The sequence below is a fragment of the Pistacia vera genome, unplaced genomic scaffold, assembly GCF_008641045.1.
Source record: "Pistacia vera cultivar Batoury unplaced genomic scaffold, PisVer_v2 Contig437, whole genome shotgun sequence".
Lineage (NCBI taxonomy): Eukaryota > Viridiplantae > Streptophyta > Magnoliopsida > Sapindales > Anacardiaceae > Pistacia > Pistacia vera.
In genome coordinates this window covers 837,674-852,170 of record NW_022196265.1, presented here as the reverse complement: position 1 = coordinate 852,170, position 14,497 = coordinate 837,674, and the positions used below count along the sequence as shown (strand labels likewise).

Below are 14,497 nucleotides of genomic sequence, written 5' to 3'. Positions count from 1 at the left end.
CGATGTGGGACTCCAACACTCTCCCTCACGGTCAAGCCCATATATTGGGTCATGCTTGTTATTGGAGGTAGTTGCTGACTCTAACTCCTCACTCGCTGGTCAAGCGCTCAGCTCAACTGAACTTGGGCTCTGATACTATGATATAATTTGAGGTGGGCCTGACTCCTCACCCAATAAGGCCTTATTGAATGGGAGGATTACCCCTTCTTATAACTCAATAGGCTTTAGCGTGCCTAGTCGATGTGGGACTCCAACAAAACAAACACACATTTGTATTTAGAATAAGAATAGGATAGTGGTAAAATAACGAAACAAACGCAGCTAGTATTTTCACTGTTCAAGGTGTCTAGCATATTCATATCTAACCATTTTTCACAATATGGTGACGAAAGGTACTCTTGGTTACCTTTGTCTATTTTTGTTTATTTATTTATTTGGCAAATTAAATTATAAACGGAGAATATTCCAATTTCCAACCATATTTTTCATAAACAAACTTAGTTATGGCCCTAGGCTTTTTAATGTAGGAAAATAATAAAGACTTTTCTTTAAAAATATGTAATTTTGATTTTTAATAAAGGATGAATTATGGCTATGATGTGAGTGGAAAATTCTACTTCAATTATTGTGTTGATAAATAAATAAATAAATAAATAATACAATTTTTCATTTATTGGATTATTACTTGGTGTAGGTGTGTGACATAATTGGTGAAGTCAAATGGATCGTGAGATTGATATGATTCACATCACGTGTTTATTATATTTAAGTGGTCCAATGAAGGCGGATTCCTTTTTTTTAGAAGTGGACCACATAATTGATAGGCCCAATCCACCAAAGGACCACACCCTCACATTATTCAATTAATTTCAAATTGTATTTAAGAAACGCAACAAAATACATATATAAATAATACAAAATTTTATTTTTTTAAATAAATAAAATGTGAGTAGAATGAGAATATTAATAATGTATAAGTCAAACTGTAAATTGGAAAGCATCCACATTTGAAAGAACAAAAGAAGGTGACGCCAGATCAGTTAAAAATATATGACGTATTTATATACAGTAATATATATTTAAAGTTTAATTGGAAATAAATTAAATAATAGCAATAGCACGCGTTGTGGTCCCAAAACTTGAGCCTTCTGATATTCGAGAAAGCGACTTTTCCCACCCAAGCTTTGCCTTAATGACACTTTCCCACCTAAAAAGTTTCAAAATACCATTTTTTCACATAAAATTTATATTTCGTTACTACCCAAGCCGATTTCGGTGACAAAAATTCTCTACGTCATCACTATTTGAACCTCAGTCTCTTTTCTACAAAACTCCTCTCACTCCGACACTTGATTTCTTGTCGGTTGTCAACCACCCAAAGCTAAGATTTTCTGTTTGTAGCTGATATTTTGTTGATTCCGACAACGAATATTCAATTGATCACCACCCTTAGATCCATCTACCTCCACTCTATAAAACCCCTCTTATTCTAGCTCCTCATAACTCGTTGAACGCCAGTAGAGAAACTGAAGTGTATTTTGGGTATTAACGATATATCAACTTTGGGTGAAAAAATAGTATTTTAAAACTTTTTGGGTGGGAAAGTCATTAAGGCAAACCTTGGGTGGGAAAAAGTCATTTACTCTTTGATAATCTGACCAAAAAAACATAGTGAACATAATTATTCGTCACTCTTAACATGGAAGAAAATCAATCACCATATCTCGTTATAAAAAACTGTCACATACCACCCTTTAAATTGACTTCGTCAAGCTTTCCGTTCAACTGAGAGGGATATTTAAACATTGTGATTTTTTCAATTTCGTTGACCATTTTAACACACCAGTCGGCTCAAGAAAATTCAAATTAATATGGAAGAATCATTGTACAACAGCCAACAAGAAAATTGGTTATATTTCATAAGTTAATCAATGGAAGTTAATAAAGTTAGTTAGGGTAGAGGACGGTAGTGTGTAATATATTTTTTTAAAATTTAGGGTAGATATGTAATCTCTGAAAGTTCAAGGGTGGTAAAAAAAATTATCCCGTCTATTGAACATAATAGTAATACCCCTTTGTTATTTTAAAAAGACAAAGAACCCACTAACATGTTGATAACTGTCGGCACGACATCTGAGCAAATAATAAATAACTATATCAACTATTTTCTTTTAATGTAATGTTATAAAATTAATTTATTTGTTTTATAAATTAGCAAAATAAAACATGGTTTCCTGTAGACTATATTGGCAGTTGGTGTTTAAAGTCAAATATCAACCATAATCCCTTAGGAAATTGAATGCAGTGTATAAATCATAGTACGTTTGTTAAGATAAGAAAATATGTGGTTGGAAAAAGCCACGTGGCACCAATGATTTATGTTAATTTTTGTATGAATATGAAACCGATGGGTAAAACCGTAAAAGTGTCGGAGATGAGAAACCACAGAAAAAGGGTAATAGAGTAAATATAGTGATATTTGTGTCTCTTATTCCTCCATTGAAAGTCATCACTCATCACTATGCTTTATGCGTTTTCGATATCTTATTGGCTCTATAGTACCTTCTTGTACGGACGATGTTGACGTGTTCTCATTTCTATTTAACCCACTTGTTTTTGCTGTTTTTGTTTTATTAAATTATTATTTTTATTACTATAAAAAGACTTCATTTCATTTCACACCACCTCTCTCAAGTCATCCGCACGATCCTCTTTTAACCTTTATTCTTCTTTCTTTCTCTGCTTTAACTTTTATTTTATTTTATTTTATTTTTTCATTTTTTTCATGTAGGTTTTACCAAAAGGAGAAAACCATTAGGTTTTGTAATTTTCGTATTATTTTATTATTTATTTTGTTTCTTTAAATAGGTGGAGTTTGAGGATAGATGAATAAGGAAAGGTAGTTGAGTGAGTGGGGAATGCTTGCTCCCTTGGTGGTGACTTGAATAATTATTTTTATAAATTTATTAAAGGATCAAAAAAAAAAAAAGGAAGAAGAGAAGAAAAACCTTTGAATCAATCAATCAAGAGAAAAACCTAGTTGCTTTTTTTCTCTGTAATATCTTTGGCCTCAAATCCTTGGATTTTATTTGTTAATTTTTCTTCCCTTCTTTTGGTGTCTTCCGTAATCTCTGGGTTTTTTTTTCCCATTTGGTGAGTAACTTCTGCTTATCTGTTTGGCTTTCTTCACAGGTGTTTGGATTGGAGAAGAATCAATCAGAACTGATCATATCTGACTTATTTGTTCAGGTTTTCCTTACAGCTCTTAGTATTTCCTCATCTTTTTTTGGCCTTACAGCTCTTAGATTTCCTTCTCTTTTTTTGGCTTTTCTCTTCCCATCAAGTCATCAACAGCTCCTCCTTTGCCCACCTATTTGGTAAGTTGTTAAATCTAAAACTCAGAGACATTTGTTTTCTTCTCAAAGCTTTTTATATAACCAAAATTCTGATTTTCTCGGCAAAACTTTCCTGGGTTTGGCCCATCACCTCCAACTCTTAGTCTTCTTTCTCACTCTCTGCAACACATGCTATATATGTTAATGAATCTACTTTGTTTCTACGCAGGCTTATCGAAATGGTGAGAGGAAAAACTCAAATGAGACGCATAGAGAACGCGACTAGCAGGCAAGTTACCTTCTCGAAGCGGCGAAATGGGCTGTTAAAGAAAGCCTTTGAGCTTTCCGTTCTTTGCGATGCGGAGGTTGCCCTTATCATCTTCTCTCCTAGAGGAAAGCTCTATGAATTTGCAAGTTCCAGGTATATACAAACCTTTTATCCTACTTAATATTTCTCTATTTAGTTGCTATAAACTTCTATTCTTTATTTTAATTTTAATTTTCACTACTTCATATATAGGATTGAATGATCTTAGCATCTTTCTGTGAAGTCCTCTCTACACACAAAACAAATTAAAGTCCACATAGTTCATATTTTTTTGCTTCTCCAATCTCTACATCTCACTGAGTTGTCAAGTTTTTCCAAATCTATATAATCATTCGCCAAGCAAACATAACATATGCTTTTTGAGGCCAAGTAAAGGACATTGTGTAATTCGATCTACAGCGAGTAGTCGTCAATTTCAATATGATGGAGTTCCTTCTTGTTAATAACAGTATTCTTTTTAGACCAAATGAAGCCAGTTGTCTGGTTAATTACACTGTACGTTGTTAGTTTCTGCAACTCTAGAGTTAATGACTGTTTAAGTCCTGGACTTATAGTAGGCTACACCTAAAATTACAAACAATACGCTGGAAAGAGAGATTTCGATCACTTCTCAATTTCCCTGTACAAAATGGCTAGGGATGACCCCTTTTTATAGTGTTAAAAGAGTCTTTTACATTTCTAACTCCCAATTTCCCTTAATTAATATCATTTACCACGTTCCACGATAAATATATAGCTAAGAACTCTCTAATAAATAAGAATTTTTTTTACAAGATCTTTCTAGGGACAAGGTCTACTATTTGGGCTAAATACGTTGGCTTATTATTCAGCACAATAATGTGGAAATCACGAGGGAAGAACACCTTTACAGTAGAGCCAGTTGCTTATACGATACAGTAACAAAATAATTAGTGTACTTAATTACTCGTATTTACTTACTCTATGCTTACCTTGTAAAGTTTCATTTTTTGGTAATAAGCCAAATATTCAGAACAACATAATATTTGTCCAGTCATTCAATCATAAATTTTTAAGGATCCTAATATTAATAACTGAGAGAGGAATATTGGTCATGGATTCTCCATAGTTATTAATATTGGAGCCAAATGTCCGTATATGTGTGTGAGTGTGACTTGTTACTAACAAAGCATTCATTTAATTTCCACCAGAAGTATGATACTGTATGTATGCACCCATTAATATTTCCTTGTGGATATAGTGTTACTCCGCAACAGATTTTGTCCTTCTCCCTTATCTGCTATTAAAGAAGGTAGCTAGCTGGAGGAAAAAAAGTTAGAAGTTAGTATGATTCAACCATTGTGTTTTGCTGTTTGATTTAGAAATTTTAAGCTTTGATCATCCCTTTGAGCCTTCTTCTAGAATCGTATACCATGTACATTTTGTTCCTGTAGCTAAATTGATGCGAGCCTTGTGTATATATATTCCATGACGTAGAAATGGAAACAGTGAAATGATTGGTGTCAGAATTAAATTTCTTTATAATCTATGGTCGCTCATGAACATGTAATATGGATAAACATATTTATAGATCATATTGTATGATTTTGTGGGATATTAAAATTAATATTATAATATTTGAAATATGCAAATTGGAATATACACTTGTGATGTATATCAATATTATAAGAGATTTGCAATTTTATGTTATTACTTGGGGAGGAGTAATAATATTTTGTTTGCTATCCACGATATTGTATTATTTATTTGATATAGACAAATAGTTGAAGGGAATTCTCAAAAGAGAAAATTGATTTATGGGAGTGTGTCACTTGATCTATTTATTGAGCTCTGCAGAAGTATGTTTTTATCTTTTCATGATCATACCCTTAAACGTGTTTTGTTTCAACCGCTTCTATGAAGAGGATAGCGCTAGACTCTTTCGTTTAAAATAGAATTATTTCTATGATCACACCCAAACATACCGTGCAAACTTAAAATACAAAATATTACAGTATAGAAATATACTGATTACAATATAGAGTAAATATTTAGTAACAAATTAGTATTGTCGAGATAGTATCACAAATCACATTTTTAACATATGCTTGAAAAAAAATACTAAATTTATATATTAATAGGAGCAAAACAATTTGTAATTGAGCATAATATTATGATCTTTATGCTTTGAGTAAATGTGACAGTGTAAATATATGTGGTGATTGTGTTGTGGGTGGACTTTATAATTCAGCATGCAGGAGACAATAGGACGTTATTTGAGGCATACAAGAGATTCTCGGGCCAGCAAGCAGCCAACTGAAGAAACCATGCAGGTTATACTTGTATATATGTCTCTTCATCTTCTTTTCATTTATACTACCAATATTCTTTTTAAAGTGTTTGCGAATAAAGCGACTATTTCAAGCACCATCTCTTCTCAGTATTACTTTTAACGGATTGAACCCCTGAATCATATTTATTTATGTTTGAGATTGATTAAAAAGTGACAGAACAGATGGTTATATTGGCTGTTAGCATGCGTGGTATGCCTGTAGAACTTCTATTTTGTGTTTTCTCACAGTCACAGACGTTGATTTGAAATGGCAGCAAATGAAGAGTGAAGCAGCTAACATGCTGAAGAAGATAGAGCAACTTGAAGTTTTAAAACGGTGAAAAATCTTATTTGAATAAATCTTTTATTTTTCCGCGAGTTATGTTAGATGGAAGAAGGATTTGAAAATTTTTGTTTTGAAATGCCTTAGGAAACTATTGGGAGAAGGTCTGGGATCATGTTCTATTGAAGAACTACAACAGATAGAACAACAGTTGGAGAAGAGCGTCAGCAACATACGCGCAAGGAAGGTTCATCTTATAAACCAACCCTTCTATTATAATCTTCCTTGTTTAATTGATATTCTATTCATAAAATGAAAAATTTAACATACTAATCTTTTTCTATTTTTGTTTCAGACACAAGTTTTCAAGGAAAAAATTGAGCAGCTCAGAGAAAAGGTAAGATTCGAGACGTTAAAATATACTAATGCATGCTAGGTCAGCCCATTTAAGTCAATATTTAGAGGAGAATATATAATTAGAAGGCTAATACTGCACTTTCAACTTAATCTTACAAATTTTCTTTTATAATCCCGACGTGATAGCTTGTAATGGGTCTCGCTATCCACTCAATTGTGAGTTGACTAATCGCTAGCTATCTCGTTGGGGTTGTGAGAAAAAAGTTTGTAAAATTGAGTTGTGAGTCGATTTTTATTGTATTTAGAAAGTCAGATTCGAGACAGGTTTTCTGAATCTTGTACAAGTTTTACATGAAAGTGAGAGTGAAATACAAAAAGAGAAAAGGGGGATGTTTTAATGTTAACAAATTATGAGAAGATTTAGGGGTGGAGAGAAAGAAGAGGATGGATGTTTCGTTACTTCATTTGTGGCGAATCCTGAATCCAAATATCCAAGTTTCTTTGCCCAGTAAATGAATTGTGTTTCAATTAAGATGGTTGCCGTCTTCATTTGGCGCTTGCTAACTTCTACATTTTTCCTTTTTAAATATTTCAGGAGAAAATGCTAGCAGCTGAAAATTTAAGGCTGACTGAGAAGGTGAGATTTCTGTATATAAATTAATGTCTAGAAATTGAAGAGAGTGATGTGTAAAAATGATGATTTGCAGAGTGTTATGCAAGTTGAAACATTGGATGGATCGAAAGAGCTGGGAAACAGCGAAAATATAGGGGATGATAGTAATCCAGTTTCAGATGTGGAGACTGAATTGTTCATTGGTCCACCGCCAGAAAGAAGAGCAAGGCGTTTCCCACTCCGCCCATGAGATGAGCCCAACAACATCCCCCAACTGTTTCTATGACTGCCGCCAGCTTTTATCAATATATATATATATATACACTATATATATATATATATATATATATATAAAACAATATTAACAGTATATAGTCAAAGTAATTGTATGCCTTATCATTTGAAACCAACCATTCTAATTTTTATCAAATAATGCTACTGCTTAAATGTATGTAATATTAGTTTTCATCGAGTTTCTTCAGGTTGTTTTTCAAATGTTAATAATTATTTCAGTTAATTTATGACTTCCCAATTGTCCTTCCACCATTCCAAGCATTTACTTGTTATCTGTGGGGTTATCCATCAGAGAATCATGTATTCAGAAGCACATACTGTCTATAACTGCTTTGATTTTAATTATTTGATTACGTTATAGGTTTAATATCATTAAACGTAGCAGTGCCAATTGATTAATATATTTTTATTCTCGGCCCACACAGCACAACCCAACCTACTACAGTCAGAAACCCACAAAATTTTCACGGGTCCAAATTTGATCCATAACTTTCGGGCTCAGGCAACATGCAGATCACATTAAAAAACATTGGAGTCAAACTAAGTATTTCATCTTACTAGTCAAACGATTATGACGTCTGTTTAAGCATAACACTCACCGGAGGCTGCACGTCTTAAATGCATTTAAGCATATTTGATGCTGTACAAATATCATAAGTATGTGCGAAATATCTAGGCAAATTATTACAAATCCCACATTAATTAATAGAGAAAAACTATATATAAGGCATGCTAATAGTAATGGATTCTTTTCTGAGTGTTCAAAGGACCCATCCCTGGATGAAGTTGGTTTCACCAACCATAGTCTTCGGCCCTGAAGATCCTTCAGCAGGAACAAAGTNCATGAGATGAGCCCAACAACATCCCCCAACTGTTTCTATGACTGCCGCCAGCTTTTATCAATATATATATATATATACACTATATATATATATATATATATATATATAAAACAATATTAACAGTATATAGTCAAAGTAATTGTATGCCTTATCATTTGAAACCAACCATTCTAATTTTTATCAAATAATGCTACTGCTTAAATGTATGTAATATTAGTTTTCATCGAGTTTCTTCAGGTTGTTTTTCAAATGTTAATAATTATTTCAGTTAATTTATGACTTCCCAATTGTCCTTCCACCATTCCAAGCATTTACTTGTTATCTGTGGGGTTATCCATCAGAGAATCATGTATTCAGAAGCACATACTGTCTATAACTGCTTTGATTTTAATTATTTGATTACGTTATAGGTTTAATATCATTAAACGTTTCGATAGGTGCTGATTTTTATTCTCGGCCCACTAACATAGGCGCAGCACAACCGAACCAACTACAGTCAGAAACCCACAAAATTTTCACGGGTCCAAATTTGATCCATAACTTTCGGGCTCAGGCAACATGCAGATCACATTAAAAAACATTGGAGTCAAACTAAGTATTTCATCTTACTAGTCAAACGATTATGACGTCTGTTTAAGCATAACACTCACCGGAGGCTGCACGTCTTAAATGCATTTAAGCATATTTGATGCTGTACAAATATCATAAGTATGTGCGAAATATCTAGGCAAATTATTACAAATCCCACATTAATTAATAGAGAAAAACTATATATAAGGCATGCTAATAGTAATGGATTCTTTTCTGAGTGTTCAAAGGACCCAACCCTGGATGAAGTTGGTCTCACCAACCATAGTCTTCGGCCCTGAAGATCCTTCAGCAGGAACAAAGTGGTGGTGCCTGCATTCATACCAAACATTTAAACCTTCATGAGATTCTGTAAACATTGTAAAAAACATAAATTATTTATGGCGCAAAATTATATTTATATGCATCATAGGAGTGTACCCAATCTGTAAAATAGGCTCGTGTTCACAGTTGATAGGGCTTTCATGTGAAGGATGGAGAGGGAAGCTGGTATTTCCAGCAGCAGCAGCTGCACTAGAACCCCATAAATCTTGAATGGCTTTCAGATTTAGTCCTTCTGTCTCCAGCTGGAAAAAACACTAAATATGGTTACTGAAGGATTATCGAGACAGAAATAATTGTCATGATTAATGAAAACAGTTCAAGAACAACCTTGATCTTGAGTTGCTTGTTTATGTCTCCAAGCTGACGCTCCTGCCATCATTAACCAGATGGTCGTAATTATCACACCAAAATATGATGTAGATCGAACATAGATTTACATAAAAGCCTCAATAAAACAAACACATTCTCTTTTGCTGCCCAGGAAATCATAAAAAACTGAACGTAAAACAGTTGCAGTCTAAATTATATAAAGGGAAATTACTATTGTGTACGTTATGTTAGCTCTTAGCCTTAAAACTTTCAAGCAGCATGCATTAACTCTCAAACAGGTGACAAACCAAATTTATAGATTATGATCTAATCAATTAAGGGAAAAATCATCTTAGAACCATTCTAGAATCCCGTGATTATCTTCTTAAGGTTATGATTACGAGGGAATAAGGAAATCCTGTCACGAAAAAGAAATGAAATGTTACTCTCTTTTTCCTCCATCAAGTATATCATTACTTCAGATTAATCCTATGTTCGTAAGGCTGATAAGTGCATAAAGCTTATCAACACAAGTTTCTAGGCAAATATATATATCAAGCCTACTTCAAATTTTGAAAAAAAAAAAAAAAAAAATGTTATTAATCTAATTATAGTTCAAATTTCAACACAAACCCTAGTCCACATACTGGTTTGTATGTGTTTTTATATTTTTGAAGAAATTACATATCCTGAGTCACCAAGATGTCCTATATATATAAGGACACTACATACAAAGATGAGATATGAATTGGCATACCTTTTTGCGAAGTTCTTCCATTTGCTCGACCATAATCTGATTCTGCAGTTAGGCACAAAAGGAAAGAATAATAAATCTAAAATTTTCACTTCTTAATTAGCAATGTGAGCTTCTTATTTGGTGTTCGATAACGAGCACCCAGCAGTTAAAGATATAGTTCTTTATGACTCTAAAAGTTGTACCATTTGCTTGCGCATCATCATTTGCAATATTTATAGCTTTATATACATATATACTTGTACAGCCATAACAAAAGTAGAATAATATTTATAAATAATAGTTTGTATATACGTAGTTGAACACATGCATGTACCTTCCTCTGCCTAGCCAGTGCAAGAGCTCCTTCAAGCTGTTTCTCAAGATTTTGCAGCTCTTTCACACTCAGTGGTCCAAGATCCTCTCCAAGCAAATTCCTAAGCAATTTATAGATCAATTATAAAACCTTACGGTGGTATTTATATATATGCCGTTACAAAGCAATAACAAACACAGCTAACAGCATTTTTGTTTTTCTGAAAGATATGTATATAATTAGTGAAACCTTTGTGTGCGTTGAAGAGATTCATATTTTGATTTCAACTTTGTTACCTCCTGGTACCAGCTCTGCCAGAAAATTAACGTAGTAATTAGGAGCACAAAAGTAAATGTGAAGAGTTATGAACTAATTAAAGTATGAATCTGTCCACTCTATTGGCAAACATATATCAATCACCATAACATTTATGGAAGCAAATAACAAACAAACATTATTATGTTGAGTGGTCCGATGATATCAACTGTTCAACTTAATATTAAAAAGATGAAACATGAAAAATTCAGCATGAACTCAAGTATATATGAGACCGATTATCCTGAACAAACAATGCTATGTTACATATAAAGAGACTACTATTACGTGCATTATAAGTTTGAGGAAAAAAAAAAAAGAGGAAACATAAACCTGTGTTTCACGTTCGATACTGTTGTCCTGAGGATTGAAGCAGCAACGTTGGTATCGTTCAAGGGTTTTGCTTATACTGTAGACACAAAGTGCAAATCGTCAATTAACCCGTGTTTGTTCAGTTGCTTGCAATGTGCATGACTAAAATATATATTGAATATATATGGTTTCAAAATTAAGCAGTACAAGCTTCAAAGAATAATTCACCCATCATCTAAAAAATTAATCCAAAAGAAAATAAAGAATGAGCAAGCAAATGTGGATCTTCCAAGAAGTTTTATCATTAATTAATTAATGGGTATACCAGGTTATTCATAATACCTCTCCCCCATCAACTAGTTTCAATTCAATCCAGAAATTTAACAATTTTTAGCTCAACCTTAGCAATAACTGTGTTCTCACAAAATAAGAAAACAATTAACGAGCAACTTCAATGAATTTTTGCACTGTCAAAACAAGAACATGTATATAATTTTGATATAACTAAGGATTGGGATGATGTAACTTAAATTTATAAGCAAATTGTGAACTAAAATCCATCATATACTAATAGTTTAGAAAACGTATATATAAATTATTTCTAAGCCAATGGACTGTGATGCATGATTAATTATTTGCGTAAAAATTTTAAGTTACAACATCTTAATCATAAGGACTGTATCAAATACATCATCCAACATTGTTACACAACCATGGAAAATTAAAAGTATTCCTTTTAGAAATAAATTATCTAAATTTTTCCCAGTAAACAAATATTCTTTTTATATATATACACTAACTTTATAAATAGAATTACATAGACTTTATACGGTAACTTTTTACAAATAGATAATAATAATAACAATAAACAAACAAACAATTTTTTTTTTTTTTTTTTTAATTGCAGTACACCTTTGAACTTGTCTTATGAAAAGACAAAGACTTAGATGTTTTAAAACATATGATCTTCTCTTAGAACTTTCTTTTATAAACAAAATCGAACTCCATGGGGTCATTCTGTTCTGCCCAAAATAAGACCATAGATGTGTTAATTTTATGTGCTTAAAGCCATTTGGATAATTTTCTCTCGTCTTAATCCTTCATTAGCCGTTATACCAAAAAAATTTATTCAAAGCTACATCCCTCCAAGTTCTACTTTGACACAGAAAATGGAAATATACATTTAGCTTATGCTGGATAGTTAAATTTTTTGCTAAAAAAGTTGAACTTAGTTTTTTTTAACAAGAAATAACAATTTATTTTAAAAGCTTTTAGGCAAAAGAAAACAGCTATACTAAGTTCTACACAGAATCATTCAATAAAACATCTCGATAAAATTGTTGGAAATGTTTCGGGAAATAAAAGTAATGAGGTTACTCAAAATCATCTCCTGAGTCAAACAAGTAGCACCATTTTATGCTAAACACATCAGAAGTTTTTTTCCCGAAATATTTCAATTTTTACGTTACAGATTTACCCTATTGCATATCAACAGCAAGACGTAACAGTTTCCTTTTCATCAGATTTTTTTCCGTTATAGGCAAACATACAAGCATTTCTATACATGAAAAACATTGAAGATATGAAATAGAGCTGAGAGCACAGAGAAAACAGACCAGTGATGGAACCAAGAGATGTAAGAGGAAAGATTCAGTTATGAATCTTGAAGTTCTCTATGTCGCTACCCAGCTTTGGAGTGAGACAAAGAGTGATATCAAAGAAGACATATAGATCAAAACTTTGATATTATTAATTTTCTAAAACTGAAAAACACCAGCCACCAACTATAAACTTGTCTTTTTGAGAGAGAAAGGCAGATTTTATAATCCAAAAAAAAAAAAAAACCTTAGGGCAGAATGATATAGAATTTCCTTGGCTTGATTTGCCACCATTAACCATAGAAACATATATTATTTAATAATGAAGGAAAAGAACAGAAAAAAAAAAAAAAAAAAAAAGGAGAACATTGATATAACCAGAAGATCAAAGGCTTAAAAGAGATGAAGAAGACTAGAGTCGGTTCATGAACTTTCTGTGAACAACAGTGTGGAAGCTTTATTATAATGTTTCTGTGTAGAGAGAGAAAAAGAAAAAGAGGCAAAACCCTAGATCTTGCACAGAGGTCGGAGTGAAAAAAATTGAAGGAAAACCTAGTCAGTTAGTGAAGTCTGAAATCATTTGGATATCTCCTGCGAACCCAGGCTCAGGCTCAGGCTCAGCAGAGAGAGAAAGGGTTTGCAAAGGACGATGAAACGTGTCGATATGTCATTGGAACAAGATACTGATTCGAACAAGAAACAAGCGGAAACCCCCCGCAAAAGGCCGAAAATCACAGCAGGAAAACAACCAGAAAATAATATCAAGAGTTCTTAAAGAAAAAGACGTGTCAGAAACATATTTTGAAAGAGAAGAAATTACTTTAGCTTTACAAAGAGAAAAAAAGAAAGAGGTCATAGTTCTGAGTTAACATATAATAACAATACATGCATGATTTTATTTAACAGGACTCACAATCAAAATATATGAAGCATAAAATAGTAAACTAAAGAGAAAATAAAAAAAAAAGAAGAAAAAAATTTAGATATATACCCAGCACTACCAAACTCATAGAGTTTGCCACGGCTAGAGAAGATGATAAGAGCAACTTCGGCATCACACAGTACAGAAAGCTCATAAGCTTTCTTCAGCAAACCATTTCTTCTCTTAGAGAAGGTAACCTGCCTGTTAATCTTGTTCTCAATTCTCTTAAGCTCCACTCTTCCTCTCCCCATTTTTTGCACTTTTCTTAGAGATGTTTTTTATTATATATTTATATCTTGTTTAAGAAATTAGACAAAAATGGTGCTGAGAATGAGAGGTAGTGATGGTGAGAAATGGAAGATATTGTAGGAGAGAAAGCACACTGAGATCTTCGTTAATTTACAATAAAATGGAAACTCAGTTATTTCTTCTTTTCTCTTGTTCTCTTTTCCATTTTAATTTTAGAAATATCTATCCCTCTCTTTGTCAAGTTTCCTTCTGTGAGAAATTAAAGTTTCACCTCCCTCCCCCCACCCATCTCAGATGCGTGTGCTCACGCTCCTGCCAATAGGAATCAATATGACGTTGTTTTTCATGTGGCATGCGACTGACAATTGATTTGAGGTTATAAATATTTTATTATTTGGGAAATCCTTTGCTTTGAATTCAGTAATTCTCGTTCAAATGATCATAAAAAAGGTAAAATTTATCATCACCATACATCAAATATAGATATAG

The 14,497-nt window shown here is 32.7% G+C and overlaps 2 protein-coding genes across 10 annotated transcripts; one reads left to right on the top strand and one right to left on the bottom strand.

The window, feature by feature from the left end:
- Positions 1-2,797: 2,797 nt before the first annotated feature.
- LOC116144024 (MADS-box protein SOC1) lies at positions 2,798-7,553 on the top strand. Of its 8 annotated transcripts, XM_031429474.1 has the most exons (10): positions 2,997-3,055; positions 3,193-3,249; positions 3,345-3,377; positions 3,565-3,756; positions 5,873-5,954; positions 6,229-6,290; positions 6,384-6,483; positions 6,592-6,633; positions 7,189-7,230; positions 7,301-7,553. In XM_031429474.1, exons 4-10 carry the CDS (start codon positions 3,575-3,577, stop codon positions 7,454-7,456), a joined length of 666 nt encoding a protein of 221 aa, XP_031285334.1. In that variant the 5' UTR covers positions 2,997-3,055; positions 3,193-3,249; positions 3,345-3,377; positions 3,565-3,574; the 3' UTR covers positions 7,457-7,553. The 8 variants fall into 8 exon arrangements, with proteins under 8 accessions (XP_031285340.1, XP_031285336.1, XP_031285335.1 ...); XM_031429476.1 differs by lacking the exon at positions 3,193-3,249 and having other exon boundaries at positions 2,806-3,153; XM_031429475.1 differs by having other exon boundaries at positions 2,807-3,249.
- Positions 7,554-9,154: 1,601 nt separating this feature from the next.
- On the bottom strand, positions 9,155-14,092 carry LOC116144038 (agamous-like MADS-box protein MADS3). Of its 2 annotated transcripts, none has more exons than XM_031429494.1 (8): positions 13,829-14,092; positions 11,261-11,336; positions 10,862-10,923; positions 10,634-10,733; positions 10,321-10,362; positions 9,582-9,623; positions 9,341-9,496; positions 9,155-9,238 (listed from the first exon to the last, which is right to left on the bottom strand). In XM_031429494.1, the coding sequence occupies exons 1-8, from the start codon at positions 14,008-14,010 to the stop codon at positions 9,155-9,157; spliced, it is 744 nt and encodes a 247-aa protein (XP_031285354.1). In that variant the 5' UTR covers positions 14,011-14,092. The 2 variants fall into 2 exon arrangements, with proteins under 2 accessions (XP_031285354.1, XP_031285353.1); XM_031429493.1 differs by having other exon boundaries at positions 9,155-9,242; positions 9,351-9,496.
- Between the last annotated feature and the right edge of the window lie 405 nt (positions 14,093-14,497).

What these genes read in the sequence shown, in the direction of transcription:
- LOC116144024 (XM_031429476.1), top strand. Translation starts at nt 3,575, where the DNA reads ATGGTGAGAGGAAAAACTCAAATGAGACGCATAGAGAACGCGACTAGC. An exon ending in CAACTGAAGAAACCATGCAG is followed by an intron (nt 5,955 to 6,228) that starts GTTATACTTGTA and finishes TTGAAATGGCAG; the next exon opens with CAAATGAAGAGTGAAGCAGC. An exon ending in GCAACATACGCGCAAGGAAG is followed by an intron (nt 6,484 to 6,591) that starts GTTCATCTTATA and finishes TTTTTGTTTCAG; the next exon opens with ACACAAGTTTTCAAGGAAAA.
- LOC116144038 (XM_031429494.1), bottom strand. Translation starts at nt 14,010, where the DNA reads ATGGGGAGAGGAAGAGTGGAGCTTAAGAGAATTGAGAACAAGATTAAC. An exon ending in TATGAGTTTGGTAGTGCTGG is followed by an intron (nt 11,337 to 13,828) that starts GTATATATCTAA and finishes TTGTGTCTACAG; the next exon opens with TATAAGCAAAACCCTTGAAC. An exon ending in CACTGGCTAGGCAGAGGAAG is followed by an intron (nt 10,363 to 10,633) that starts GTACATGCATGT and finishes GCCTAACTGCAG; the next exon opens with AATCAGATTATGGTCGAGCA.